This window comes from Plasmodium knowlesi (genome assembly GCF_000006355.2).
Source record: "Plasmodium knowlesi strain H genome assembly, chromosome: 8".
Classification (NCBI taxonomy): domain Eukaryota; phylum Apicomplexa; class Aconoidasida; order Haemosporida; family Plasmodiidae; genus Plasmodium; species Plasmodium knowlesi.
In genome coordinates, this window is record NC_011909.2 from 262,911 (window position 1) to 277,966 (window position 15,056).

The 15,056-nt window shown below is 37.9% G+C and overlaps 4 protein-coding genes across 4 annotated transcripts; 3 read left to right on the top strand and 1 right to left on the bottom strand.

The window, feature by feature from the left end:
• Window positions 1-3,318: 3,318 nt before the first annotated feature.
• PKNH_0805600 (single-strand telomeric DNA-binding protein GBP2, putative) lies at window positions 3,319-4,849 on the top strand (the record flags this gene model as incomplete). Its single annotated transcript, XM_002258661.1, has 4 exons — window positions 3,319-3,336; window positions 3,835-3,999; window positions 4,191-4,269; window positions 4,374-4,849. The coding sequence occupies 4 exons, from the start codon at window positions 3,319-3,321 to the stop codon at window positions 4,847-4,849; spliced, it is 738 nt and encodes a 245-aa protein (XP_002258697.1).
• A 3,269-nt stretch (window positions 4,850-8,118) lies between these two features.
• PKNH_0805700 (PPPDE peptidase, putative) lies at window positions 8,119-10,168 on the top strand (the record flags this gene model as incomplete). Its single annotated transcript, XM_002258662.2, has 8 exons — window positions 8,119-8,320; window positions 8,554-8,613; window positions 8,778-8,829; window positions 9,117-9,206; window positions 9,379-9,419; window positions 9,587-9,678; window positions 9,855-9,937; window positions 10,144-10,168. The coding sequence occupies 8 exons, from the start codon at window positions 8,119-8,121 to the stop codon at window positions 10,166-10,168; spliced, it is 645 nt and encodes a 214-aa protein (XP_002258698.2).
• Window positions 10,169-11,673: 1,505 nt separating this feature from the next.
• PKNH_0805800 (transmembrane protein 147, putative) lies at window positions 11,674-13,541 on the top strand (the record flags this gene model as incomplete). Its single annotated transcript, XM_002258663.1, has 8 exons — window positions 11,674-11,750; window positions 11,974-12,046; window positions 12,214-12,270; window positions 12,420-12,484; window positions 12,640-12,740; window positions 12,852-12,916; window positions 13,042-13,166; window positions 13,280-13,541. The coding sequence occupies 8 exons, from the start codon at window positions 11,674-11,676 to the stop codon at window positions 13,539-13,541; spliced, it is 825 nt and encodes a 274-aa protein (XP_002258699.1).
• A 268-nt stretch (window positions 13,542-13,809) lies between these two features.
• PKNH_0805900 (roadblock/LC7 domain-containing protein, putative) lies at window positions 13,810-14,987 on the bottom strand (the record flags this gene model as incomplete). The annotated part of the gene is made up of 4 exons (XM_002258664.1): window positions 13,810-13,938; window positions 14,193-14,244; window positions 14,382-14,448; window positions 14,894-14,987. The coding sequence occupies 4 exons, from the start codon at window positions 14,985-14,987 to the stop codon at window positions 13,810-13,812; spliced, it is 342 nt and encodes a 113-aa protein (XP_002258700.1).
• Between the last annotated feature and the right edge of the window lie 69 nt (window positions 14,988-15,056).

Genomic DNA, 15,056 nt, shown 5'->3' on the forward strand with positions numbered 1-15,056 from the left:
TATTATCGTGTAGCCATTTTTTATCTTTTTTTACTTAAATTGAAAAAGAAATTACTGTACAGTTTTGTCCATTCTTTATAGCGACAGAGGGACCACTTTTTATGAATATTCGTTTAGTGACCCTTTGGAGATTGCCAATTTGGGACGTGATTTTAATGCACACAGATGATGTATCTACAAAGGTTGCTCTTACTAGGCGCCTTACGTTCAAATGTATTTTTTTTTTTTTTTTTTTTTTTTTTTTTTCCAGCTAGCCATTTCATAATTGACATCCTTCTCTCCATGCTGCATTTCTATATGCACATTAATTTTTTTTTTAATTCACTTGCACACACCTTGGTGTGCACTTTTCCCCAGCGTGAAGAAAACATCATATATTCGGTGAAAATAAAATTTTCGTCAAGCACGTAATGTGCTGCAAAGGAGAACTGTAGAAAATAATGGGCATACTTGGGGATAAACATTCGTAGCGTGTAAATCCCCAGTTTGCAAGCTTTATCCATTGTGTTTTGGCTTCCCTAATAAGCAAGTGTTTTTTTGAGATAAGAAATAGGAACATAAAGTGGCTACTTCTCATTACTGGTAACACGAAATGGGGAGTATTTTTACACCCAAGGCATCACGAGTATAAAACCGTCCTACCCCACGTGGCACATTTTTACAATTTGTTTTCTCTGTTGGGATAAGGATTATTACCCTTAATCGGCAAAATACAAATTTTGCGTTTTGAAAAAAAGTTCGTTGTTAAAACGGATGAGAAATGGTGATCGTTTGTGAGGACGAACTTGCGAGGTTTTTTTTTTTTCTTCCTTTGGGTGAAAGAATAAACCCCATTTATTGATGTCCGTTGGGTGTATTTCCCTTCGCACTGTGTTGGTACAAAAAGGGAACAACAAAGGAAGAGCATTAATATATTAATCGAATAGCAGTTGAGTGGAGGAAGAATGTGTGCTTATTAAAAAGGGAAAGGAAGAGGAACGAAATTATCCCTATATCTAGTTATACGTCGAGTATAGGGCGAATATGGACGAATATGTGGGACCTTTACCCCTCTGTTGATGTTCCATTTTTGCGTACATCACACGAACACGCTCTGCGGGTATATGTACTTGCAACATGCATAAAATATATTTACACATTATGTACCATGTGAACCCTCCTTCTCGCACCACATGCATATCCCTTTGCCCCATACACTGCACCGAACGCGACTTGTTGTGAAGACCTAGGGCCCATTTTGAACACTACCGAACAAGTTATGGCCAAAAGTGCTCATACCTTTCTTCCCGTTCACCTTTGCACCGCACCCGCAAGTGGGGAAATTCGCTCATTTGCAAAAACGGAGAAATGTAACCTTTCGGAGAATGCTCTCCTGAAGGTAAAGAGAAGGAACTCCATTCGTTGTTCTTTAAACATGGGGAAAAATAGGGGAGGGAAAGTTCCCCTTTAGTATAGTTCCGCCTCACTTAATTTTACTATGCCCTTTTACTTGGTTAAGCGTGAAATGATGCAACGGCAAAAAAAGGGGTATATACAAGGAAGGGGTTATGCAAAAAAAAAAAAAAAAAAAAAAAAGAGCCCATAAAAAGGATATATACTTTTATATACACAAAACCGCCCAAGAGGTGCACCACTTCTCGACTTTTCGTATGCACCATGAGGAACTTCATCGCAAAGTATGATTATTGTAATACGCTTCCACACTCACGTGGTTGCTTTTATGCCCTCTCCGAAATCATCATCATCACCACCAGCGGGTATTTTTTTTTTTTATTCGGCGGATATGCAAAACTATGAGCGACGGGTGGCATGGTGGGCTCGATAACTATTTTGAAATCGACCCTGCATGTACTGTACGTACAAAAACTCACATGAAAAGGTGTACCGAACCCATGTGCACGCGTATCTTCGTGACACATAATAGCCTTTGCAAAAATAAAAAAACATGTATTCTGCTATACCTGTGCATCGTGCAACTGGGCATTTTTTTTTTGTTACGTCGCGAGCTTTTATTTTGCTATATATATTGCACCTTTTTTTTTTTTTTTTTTTTTTTTTTTTTACTGCAAAACTGAAGAAAAAAGCAACCCCGTTTTTCGCTTATCATTTTATCGGTAATAATTTACAGCACAAAATTATATATACGTACAATTATTCATATGGGTATGTAGTACCCCTCCCCTTTTCGCATCCTTCCCATTTGGGCGGCAATAACAAAGCCAACGAACTGCAAGCGCAACAGCCATATATCCCGAAAAAAAGAAAAAAAGAAGTTACATTTCTGTATACTTTTGTTTGTTTCTATATTTTACTTTTTATATATCACCGTGTTGGTATTCCTTCCTTTGCGAGAAATGAAACGTTTTTCTTTTTAGGAAAAATGAAATTGAGAAAACGTATATATATATATATATATATATATATATATATATAAATAAGATGACCTGAGTATCATTTTTCATGGATTTACGAAATACGTACCGTGCGTTATATATACATGCATAATACGTACATGCGCAACATACATGTGACATATAACTAGATCATGAACATTGCTTCCGCGCACTGCATACTTGCATAGCCACCCCTACGAACGAAAGTGAATACGTCAATTATTTCTTTTTAACCCCCTATTTAGTTTACTAAACTTTTGGAGTATAACCAGTAGTGGCGGGAATAAAACAGAACCGGCTTTTGAAGCGCTTTAAAAAAAAGAAAAAAGGAAACAAATATAAAAAAAAAAAAAAAAAAAAAAAAGCAAAGGAAAAAGAATATTTAAAATAAATATATAAAAAAGTGAGAAAACGCAAAAAAAAAAAAAAAAAAAAAAAAAAAAAAAGTTACAAACGAAACATTTATATATAGAGTTACCTAATTAAAGAGAATCCTTGTAGCATTTTTTTTCTTTTCTTTTTTTATTTTAATTAATTATATATAAGCACTTTAAAGAGCAGATTAGGCCATGCTAAGCTTAAGAGGCCATAAAGCGTTTGATTAGCATATGTATATATATGAACCCTCCTACTTTTTACGTAAATACGGCTCAACGCGCATACGTAAAATTAAAAAAATAAATAAATAAAACTCACTAGGGGAAAAAAAAACGAATTTGCGAAAATTGCAAGTCGCGCAACCCTTTTCTTTTTCCCGCGGTTTTTCACTTCCTAACAATACATAAATAACATACGTGAGAATTTCCGAACTCCCTTCGTATAATAATATTTGCTAACACGTACACGCCCCTGTTTTCACAATTTGGCGAGTGGCCTGAATTGTTACTAACCCGAAAAATTCACCTCAACAAGATAATCATTCATCATGGAGGATAACAGTAACGTAAGCTACAACAATTTTCACCCACCCACATATTTTACGTATTTGTTTTGCGCAAATTGAGTGTTGTAATACCATCAACTGGTCCTTCAATCACTTGTGACGTCAACACACAGAATCGTTACTTCTGTTGGATGTGCCAAGTGCACAAGGGCGCAAGATGCAGTTACGCTGTTCGCGCTGTACACGTGTTGTGAGGCATATAGAGTTGAGTTAGCGTTTTGCAAATTCGTGCCCATGTCAGTATGTATACTTATTTTGCATGGAAAGGCGCTTGCGGGTGGCGCCAGAGGATAGAGAGAAAGGAAAATGTGGACGTGGCTATGCAACAACAGACGTGGTGTGCATGCCATTCGTAGTATATTTACATGCATACTGCCGTTGTGTGTGTGTTTTTTTTTTTTTTTTTTTTTTTTTTTGACCCTTCTGGAGGTATCATCTTTTCGTGTGTTTTGATCAATATGAAATATCCTTAACATTTTCATTCATCATGGCTGATAGCCATCCCTTCACTCTCCCATACAGCAGAGCCCAGGCAAGGGTTGTCGCGTTTACGTTGGAAATTTGCCCTGGAAAGTCACGTGGCCAATATTAAAGGCGCACATGAAAAAAGCCGGAGAAGTCGTCAGGGTCGACATTTTTGAGGATATGCAAGGAAGGTCAAAGGTGGGTCATCTGCATATGTTGTGTGTGTAGGTTACTCACACGGTGTGCTCTTATATATTCGCACGAATGTGTGCTGAAGGAATTTTCCAATTTTTTTTTTTTTTTTATCCCGCCTGATGATATAACTCTACCCGTCGAGCTGTGCGCATGAACATTCTGCATGCGATGCCATTTTCCCCTTATCTGCGTAGGGATGTGGAATTGTAGAGTATGCAACTTTTGAAGAGGCGCAGGAGGCCATAAACACCTTGAACGATTCCAAATTGGAGGGTAAGTCAACTCGCCCGTACCTGCGTGAACTGCAGTTGCATGCGTGACCGTTGCTTTATTCTTGGCACTTGTTGCATATCATCTTTTCTTTTGCACTCCTGCAGACCGACTCATATTCGTGAGAGAGGATCGAGAAGAAAACTCAGGCAACTACCAAAAGGGTAGGTTCAACAGCGTGAGGAAGGACAAGTTGTATGGCCCCCGAGGTAGGCGCGAACTTGAATACAGAAGGGAGTTCAGAAGAGACTACCCCAGAGATGGATACAGAGGAGAGTTCCGAAGGGAATTCCGAAGAGAGGAATTTCCAAGAAGCCAATTTGGCATGTCCGGAAGAAGGAATTGCACCCTCATTGTTTACAACTTGCCACCCCAAAGCACCTGGAAGGAATTAAAGGATTTGTTTAAGAAACACGGTCGTGTTGTGAGGGCTGATTTAAGGAATGAGGAAACCCCATCCAAGGAAATCACAGGAACAGTTATAATGGAGAGTGAGTACGATGCGAAAAACGCAATTGACGCCCTGAACTTTTGCAACTTCGACGGCTACATTTTGAAGGTCAACTTTGACAACACAGAGTAAAAGGAAGGCAGTCAGAGAATGCAGGAAAGACAGAAGCAGAAAAAAAAAAGAGAGAGAAATTCGAAAGAGAGAGATGCGTGTAATTGAGAGAGAGAAGTAGAAAAAATGCAAGCGAAGAAGGATCATATATGTATATAATAAGATATAGAACTGTTACAAATAGCAAGTGTAAAGTAGAGAGAAAAGGGGGGGGGGGAAAAAGTGCCCCCCGCTTTGCTGCATTTCATGACGCGTTCGCACTGCGCATATGTGAGCAACTAACATATGTACATGTACTACTCTACTCCTATGTAACGGAGTAAATCTTTTTATGCCATTCCAGTTTAATGAACAGATGCACCACAACCAATACACCTTCATCTACCTCTATCACTGTTTCCATGTATATGTATATATAAAAATAGATGTGCCCACACTCCTATGCCATTTTATACGCGCACCTACATAATGCAATTATTTAGGTGTATATGTGTGCATACGTGCGTATGTGCCCGCGTGCATGTATGCTTGCATGGAGGAAGTAGTTAAGTCAATTTTTAAGAGCCCTATGTTATCTAATATCGAAGTCCAAAAAAAAAAAAAAAAAAAAAAAAAAAGACCAATGTATTATGGATATATTCATACGGATGGAAATATATATGTGGAAATATATATTTTTTTAATTTCTCGCAACTCATATTTTTGTATTTGAAACTACTCAAAATTTTTAATCCATTTAAAAAAAAAATAGGAAAAAAAGATGAAAATATATATCACCCAAGTGGGACGTCATGGAGGAGCAGGCCAAGGACGGAATCCCCATTTCTGCGTATTTGCATGACTGTCACGTGGAGGAAAGATTATCTTTTCGCCGCAGCGAATGGTGCTACTTGTTCAACTTCTCTAACTGCGCATTGGGAATGTGTGCCACTACATACAAAACGGTAAAGGGTTCAGATGATAAACGGCATTACATAGTGCATCTACGTTTGGCAAATGTGGAAGGGGGAGGGTAGGAATTAAAAAAAAATATATATATATATATATATATATATATATATATATTACATACTGTCATGTGTACCGTGTTGCATCCGTCCTTTTGAAGTGTCCCCGGTGTGTGTGACGCAAAAAAATGTCCAGGGCCATGCCAAGCTGTAGTTGCTTTAGAAAAGCCGGCTATAAACCAAATGGACCGAAGGAGGCAAATTCCTACCCCCTCTTATAAAAAGTTAGGGTGAATAAACTACTTTTTTTCGCTGAATTGAAAAAATTTTAACGTGATACAAAAAATGTCTACATGTCACGAAAGATATTGTCCGTTAAACGAATTTTATTCTCTATACCCATCTGTTGTAACTTTCCCTTTGTTAGGAAATGCACCTTGTGGAGTCATCTGTTTATAAAAAGGCATATAATGCAGATGTTGTGCCAAAATGATGCAATCCCCAATAAGGGTTACTAAACATACGAAATGGTCCTTTTACAATTTGTCTGAAAAGCAAGGCATTGAGGAAGAGGGAGGGGAAGACGCCCAGTACATTCCCCATGAAGATGTGGTCTTTTTATTGAGTTACGTTTTTTTTACGACTTAGCCATATACGCACAATGAAACTTTTGTCAAAGTTAATCATGCGAGATAAGAATGTTTTCAGTTTCAAAAGGTAGATGGATTTGGCTGAACAATTTGTTTCTCCTTCAAAAGATCCTTAGCATTTATATCTACGCATAGCCAAATGGGATTTTCCCCACTTGACGGTTGTTACTCTCCGGCTAGCTTTCTCAATTGGAAGCGTCAAATAAGACCATTTTAATAGCTTAGTTAAATTAGTACGGAACTTTTCTCCCTTCGAGGGGTGAGGGGAGGAGTATAAAATGCACACATGGGTCATCACAAAAGGGTGAAAAAGAATAATCCCCTCAAAAACATCTGACAAATTCGCGCATACACACGCATGTGAACATATATATACATACAAACTTGAGTTTACGCGTGATGGGGTATGGGTCCCATGGAGAGGGGCAGAGGCATCGCGCAAAAGTTGCATTCCTGGATATTAGCACATGTGCAGAGTACTCGATTGAGTAGTTTTGATTAACAAGTGGAGAGCTCACTAATAGTCATGGTGCTAAGAAAAAAGGAACGTTTGTACATGTGTAAGACGTCTGGATAATTTTTCGTTTGCAGCTTTATTTGCCGTCCCTAGGAATGAAAAGATAAGTTTTTACTGACATGTTGGACACTCGAAATGCTTACACATTATCATTTTTTTCACCTTTTGCATTTGTCCCACGCAGCGCATTCGTCCACTTCTCCCGTTTTGCGTGTTTTCTTTTTCCCTCTTTTTTTTTTTCCTTTTTTTTTTTTTTTTTTTTTTTCCTTTTCCCCCGTGCCCTTTTTGCTCCAGTTTTCCTTGCGCCTCCATTCCTCGTGTGCGCCATAGCGAAAATTACAAAAAAGCGGAAAAAAAAAAAAAAAAAAAAAAAAAAAAAAAAAGAAAAGAACAGGAAAAAAAATTAACAAAAAGGTGAACAAAAAATGTACAAAACGGGAAATAAAAACAAAATGGAAAAATAATAACACGTCAAGCATAAAATAAAACAAGTAAAGGAAAAATGAATAATATGATGAAGTAGCCAACCGGCAAAGTGGCAACATTGCAAAGAAGAAAAATAGCGAAAGGGTGAAACACCGAAATAGCGAAATAGCGCAAAACGATATATCGAACCATAGCAAACGTAATCAAAGAATGAAACAAAACAGAAAATGCTTCCGCACAAGTTCTCTCCATATTTTCTAATCCTTTGAAGACATTGTTTTGTTTGTTTTATTTAAACATAAAAGGGAAATTATGGAAAATGTAACATGAGAACAGTTTTACACTGATGGAAACAACATTTTTTTTTTTTTTTTTTTTTTTTTTTTTTTTTTTTTTACGTTAATTTTTTTTAAGTGTATATAATAGCTGTAAGGGCGCAGCTGAACACTCTCATCTTCACTTTCCGAACGGTACGTGTCTTCCTATACGTACACCCAAAGACGCACTCGCTTTTAACTTCCGTCTTACAGTTGTCAGTTCACAGGGATCCGTCGCCCACTAATGTATATTCCCCTCGCATCGTGAGCACATCACAGCAATATCGTGCATCCCCCCACATAACGACCTGCGCCGGTTACCAAAAGGCAACCCGGAGCAAGTAACCCCAAACGCTACACAACTGCGCAGCGCATAACACACAACGTGCAACGCACAACGCACAGCGCGTAGCAACCCACCCACCCCAGATCAATGAAGAAAAAAAATCGCGCCAAGGGAAGAGAATACACAAACAAAGATGACAAAAATCACGTGTCTGGGTATTACGAAACGCGGGGTTCTCAGGAAAAAATCCCACAGCCAGACTTCAATTCCAGCATGGTCTACTTAAATATATACGACTTGGATGCTGTTTCCAAGGTTGTGAACACCGTTGCCAGATCGATAGGCGCAGGTAATTTCTCCGTGAATTTTAAACTGCCACACAGTGTGCTGATTTATGTGCGTCAATTAAACATTGCGTGGGTCTCCCTGGGTGTTGTCTGAATATGCTTACATGTATATATGCATATATATTTATATGCATACATATTTATATGTATATAGCATATATACACGCACGTATATGTATGTGTGTACATTCCATCATTACACTTTGCCTTTTTTGTGATGCCTCCTCCCTAATAGGTGCCTTCCACGCAGGCGTAGAAGTTTACGGGTACGAGTACTCATTCGGTTACATAGTAGGTAAGCACAAAGGAAGTCCCCAAAGTTTCATGTGTGTTGAATCCTTTGGCTGCAGCGCGGAGACGGTTCAAAAGTTTATGGCTTCGCATTATTCCTTTAATCTGTTCACATTCTCATATATTTTCCCCCTCCACGTTTTATCGACCAATTTCCCCCCCCCATAGACGGAGAAACAGGGGTGACGAAAACGAGCGCCCGCTATCATCCCTACCACGTGTATCGTGAAAGCATCCCTATGGTAACTTACCATTTTATTCTTCCTCAATTATTAAACATATCTGATGCGGAAAAAATGTCCCCCCTACTTGTACACCTTCACCACACCGTGCATGTATTTTTTTTTTTTTCTTCTTTTCTTTGTAGGGGTAAAGCAGACTTTGAGAAGGACACTTTAAAGCGTTTCTTCAGGACTTATTCTTATTTTTTCCATGATACCTTTTATTTTGATGTTTATCCCTTCTACCTATTTCATGTTTCTCTTTTTTACCCCCTCCTACATTTAGTAAAACTCCATTAACGAAGGAAGAAGTAGACCTCTTGGTTGAGGTGATGAAACTGCAGTGGATCGGAGATACGTACGACATATTGTCAAGGTATAGCCGTTCAGACACAGAGAAAATGTGCAACAAGGAAGGCGTGGAAAATACACGCAGTGGAAGAATATTACCCTTTAAAGGGGGAACCCTTACAGATATACACACATGCATGTTTGTCTATACATCTCTACACAGTCATATCACATACACGCACAAACCCTTCTCACAGGAATTGCCTTAACTACGCCGACTATTTCTGCAATTTGTTGGGTTAGAAAAATGCGAATCTCCTATGGAGTTATCTGCCATATTATGCATACTTGAGGTGCATCCTGCATGCGTTGTCGCATCTTTTTCTTCATGTTATGTGAGATACGTGTGCATCTTCCGTCTTTTCTAACTCTCCGACAACCCTATATTTGTGCACCCTCCTTCAGATGTCGGAAGTATCCCGGAATGGGTCATGAGTTTACAAAAAAAAGTTACATGGGTAAAGTCAAACATAAATGTCGCTGCGTCAAAGTTGAAGGTAAGAATTTTTTTTTTTTGCACCCTCCCCTGAGGATGCCTCTACAGCTTGGTCAATACACATGACATTAGTGTTGAACAGATCGACCATACATACCTATATGTGTATGCCCATTTGTACACACCATTTCCTTTATCCCTCCCCCTCCAAAAAAAAAAAAAAAATAAATATAATAGGAATTAAACAAAGCTGCTGGAATACCGACAGTGATAAATTTCATAAAGAAAAAATACAACGACAATGATGAAGACTACGAAGGGTAAAATAAAATATGCGTATTTTTACGCATTTAAATTTTTTTAAAAAAACTTAATCATATTTTTCTTTTGATGTTCTCCACCGCCTGCTGCAAAAGAAAGAAAGAAAAAAAACAGATCATGACTCCCCGCCCGATGCGACCACCGCCACACAGCTGCATTAGACCACCACTCTCACTTTTGTTCATTTCAAATCGCTTTGTCGCAGATGTAAAGTTATTGTAAAGTCGTAGTGTTTAAATTTTAATAAATCTTCCAAAGGAAAAGGAAAAAAAGAAAAAGAGAATGCTAAGCAATGTATTATCATTTTTTTTTTTCTCTCTCTCTTTTTTTTTTTGTCGTTTTTTTGACTTCTTTCTTTTCACCTTTTTTTTTCCGTCTGTTTCGCACTTGTTGTTGTTTTGCGTTTTTTTTTTTTTTCCAGTCTCATTTGTTTTAATATTTTTTTTTTTTTTTTTCAAGCCTATTATTTATACATTAATAGACATATGGACAAGTGCGCGCAAAATTATCACACAAAAGTCATGTGTATCTCCTTTTTTAAATGTGATCCCTTGTTTTGCCATTTTGTGTGTCATACGTTAAGTTACGTTGTGTGCGCGCGCTTGGGCTTCTTTATTTTCCGCTCTCCTTGTTTTCCGCCCAGGCCAATGTCAATTGTTCCTCATGAGTATGTATAAATATATATATAATACACATATATATAGTGTATATATATTATATACATATATTTATTATATGGGCATGCTTGCACGTTTACATACAGCTTGACAGAGGTGTATGCACATGCGAACATTATTTGTGCCCTTTTTAGTCATCCTTTTTTTTTTTTTTTTTTTTTTATGTCGTCCTCCTTTTGTTACGATAAGTAAAAAAAAAAAAAAAAAAAAAAAAAAGAGGAATATTTACTTTTGCATTCCTGTTGTTTACCCTCTTTTACCATAATTGGAAACTAAAGGGGGAAAATAATAATAAAGCTCCCAAATATGGAAAAGTTAAAAGTGACGCGAAAGGTTTGGTCTGATCTACCTTGGCCCGCGAGTGAACGGGGCGGGAAAAGGGGGGCAAAAAATGGAGGCAACAAAAATAGAGCCAACAATAGCGGACGACAAGTCGGGAGTGCTCGCCCTTGGTCGAATGTATACCACCACATTTCAACACCCGCGTATAGCGAAAAAGGCAACGAAAAAAAAAAAAAAAAAAAAAAAAAAAAAAAAAAAAACGCCCTAAATTTGTACGATCGCGAAGAAGCATGCAATTAAGAAAATTGACAAAATAAAGAAGGAACGGAAATAACAATACACCACTCAGGGGATATTTTCTCCCTTTTTTTTAACGCAACATATAATCATCTTCAATTTTTCCCCTTCTTTTTTACATCCCACATGGTGAACAATAAAATATTCCCCCTCCAAATCCTTGCATATATATAAAAGTGCATAATAGAATTACTGCCCTTTAGGCTGCTTTATTTGGAGTCCCTCAGTATACCTTTTCATGACAACCAAACAAAAGCTCTTCCTCCCATATTGGGAAAAGCGGTTTATCACATACCTATTAATGCAAATAGTTCCTCAGGTTTGCGTCATTTTGTAAGTACTTTTCGTCATGTACGCAAACTGAAACGAACGAAAAACTGTTAATTAACTTTCCACAAACAGTCGCAAAAAGGGGAGCACATCCCAAGTATGTAGAGCTGTGTCCCAATTACATATGCCAAATTTTAGCTTATCACAAAATGGCGCTCTTCCATTTTGTTAACTGTTCCTTGACGGCCTTTACACCATACTACATAATATATGACGGATTTAAATTGTAAGGATACTACATAGACATGAAAGATTTAAAAAAAAAAAAAAAAGTTCCCCTGATGAGCGAATGATGTGCAGCAACACATCATTAACAACATTATAAGTAGACTCAAAATGGGGCATCATTCGAATGCACTTTTTCTTTTTTTTTTTTTTTTGTGTTTCTATCTTCAAATGAGCACATATATATTTTTTCTTATCTTCCTGCATATTGCCTTTTTTAATAGATCAAAGAATGCTGGATCGACAAAGCTGTTTTTACTCGTGTGTTTTTACTATATCGTGTCGCAAATATTGAAGGTTACAGAGGAAGAGAAAAGAAGGGGGAGAACGAGAGAATAATTCCCCAAACCGTGAAAAAAAAAAAAAGGAAAGAAACCTTTTTAAGTACGCCTATTTGAGCCTATGTAATTACCTGGATGTCACCATCACTTCTAACCCTTCCCCCCATTCGTTCCCTCATGCAGCTATTCGTCCTAGCGTTTTTCTCGATAGGCCTCCTTCAAAACATGAATCTTTTCAACGTATGCTTAGCAGAATAGCCCTCCCACAAACTGAGTGCAGACGCATATGTGCATACCTACACGTGCATGCTTATATATGCATATGCTTATGGGAACTCTCTTTTTTTTTTTTTTTTTTTTTTTTTTTTTTTTTGGTCTCCCCATTTCAGATCATCTTCCAAGAGTGTGCCAACTTTATAGACCTCGTTGGGCTGTACTACATCTTGTCGCATAAGTATGCACACCGAGAATAAAAATTAATTCGTAAAGATTCTTATGCCTATATATATATATATGTTTGTGTGGTATGTCTATACAGGGACTTCCTCAGTATACTTTGCATTTTTTTGTCTTCACTACCCTCTTTCCATGTACCTTTCCCCCATACAGGCACACCAACACGATCAACTTGAAGGAGAGAATACTATCCGTAGGCCTCAGCTGGGGATTCTACGAATCCGTGGCCACCAATTTTTTTCCCTTTTTCATTGGTAATACCAGTAGCCTTATTTATAAAACCCTTTGGGCATGTGGGTGCCACCCTTTATGTTCATCAGAACCAGGCACAATTCGTTGTAATATTTTCTGGTCCCTTTCTGCAGGGGGAAGATCCATGGACTTTTCGCTGAAGCATATTTATCGTTCCATATCAGCCAACACATTCATGGTAAAATTGCTTTCTCACTTTATTTTTTCACAAAGGCATTCGACACACGAGGACATTTGGTACACGAGCCCGCAGTCCGACCGTTCCAACAAATATCTCCCCTTTCCTTTTTTCCTCCATTTCAGTTTTCGAACTTGTCCAAAACGTGCCTCCTTTTCATGTGGCTAAAGAACACACAAAGCAGGAAAAAAATAAACGTGGTGAATTTCCTTTTGTTTTACTTTACCTTCCTTTTGCCTCTCGTGAATAAGTAAGCCGCAGCGCAAAAATAAAAAAAAAAAAAAAAAAAAAAACGCATATGCATTTACATATATACACATACGTGCCCCCCCCCCCCCCCCCCCTAACACACACACACCCAAGAATCATACTCATACATGAGGGATCATTCAATAAGAGGATTATAATTCACCTGATCGTTCTTCTACTGTGCACTTTCGTCCTGTCCATTGCCACAAAATGCATTTTTAATTCCAAGTCGAACGCTAATGTAGAGCCATATAAAGAATTGAACACACGAAGCTACGAAAAGAATGATGGTCATGATGATGACGGGGATGGCGAAATGAATAAAGATCAGAAGAAAAAAAATAAAAAAAAAAAAAAAGGATTTTTTTACAAATGAATGAACAGAAATTGTTATGTAGAAATATCAATTAAGAAAGGAAACCTGGCGCCCTCTTTTCCCCCTATTCGTATTTGTGTCTCCTTTACCAGAGGGTGATGATTTGTCCTAGCAGGTAGCTAAGCGCGATGGGGCGTATCCATTCACATATTAAGACATTTCTTCGTGTGTTTATAATTCGTGTGCTCTTCCTCCGTTCGTTGTGACAGCTTGGAGGGACACCGTTTGTAAACTCAGGGGGAGTTCCTTTGGAATACTTTCCACATATTCATTTATTTTTATTCGTTTGCGTGTCTTTGCAATTTTGTTTCGTTATGAGCGAATAGTCTCCATGGTTACATATGATGTATTCAGTTTCTTTTTTTGTGCGAATTCGTAGGTTGCTGTTGAATTCGTTCTGGGGAGAGGTGCATAAGGAGGTGAAAATGGTAGCATCTCTGATAGTTGCCATGTAGTTGGACACTCAACTGAGGATGTGTAGATGAAGCATCACCAGGTTACCCATGTGCACCGCCCGGGTATTACATAATCTGTTAATAATGCTCATCATGTTATGTTATTCTCCATTATGTGTCTTCTTTTTTATCTTCCTATTTTGCCTGAACGAGCTAGCTTTTTTTTTTTTTTTTTTTTTTTTTTTTTTTTTTTTACCTCTTGAGGAAGCAATTCCTTAACACACTTTTTTGTTTTTGTCAGTAAGTCTCTGCAATTAGAAAAAAATATAAAAGAAAAAAAATGTAAAGGCAGGAAAAGGAAATTGTAGTAGGAGCAGTTTGGCACACTTTCCATACACTACTAGCATATTTCCAGTAAAAATAATAATAATAATATAAGTGTTACGAGAACAGGGAGGCCTGCTTAACTGCATGTTCGTAGCTCACGTCTTCGTTGTATTTGAGCGGAATGCCTTAGTAAATGATACAGGGGAATGGGCAAAAATAGAAAATGTTTCTTTGTAAGGTTGTTACATATTATTGCACAGGTTAAGTATATTTCAGATAAGTGGGAGGAGAGCAGTACTTCGAATGTGCAACCTAGGGGGGGAGCCTGTTGTGCTGTTATGCTACTTTTGATGGTACTTTATCCACTCCTTCCTCAATGTGGCACTTGTGGATGTTTTCTCCCTCCATGGTTAGCAACTTTGTCATGTGGCATTCTGCTTTTTTTTTCCCCTTTCTCAATATGTGTTACACTAAGGTGAATACCACTTTCTCATAACGTTCGACGCGGTCTACATTTTATGTGCCACCTCATCATACACAGACCACTCCACGGAGACAACTTGGGGTTTACTCTTATTATGGCAAGCTCATCTCCTCACCCTCCCACCTTCCGCCACTTTCTCTTCTTACCATCAGAATTGATCAGAACGTATGACTCTATGGACGAGTTGCTGTTCATCCAGGCATTTAGCGATTCACTTATTTCGCTTGCTGAGCCAGCCATTTTGCTTCCTACTCTCCTCTATTATTTATTTATTTTTTTTTTTTTGTCTCGTGAAAGTTATACAAAAAG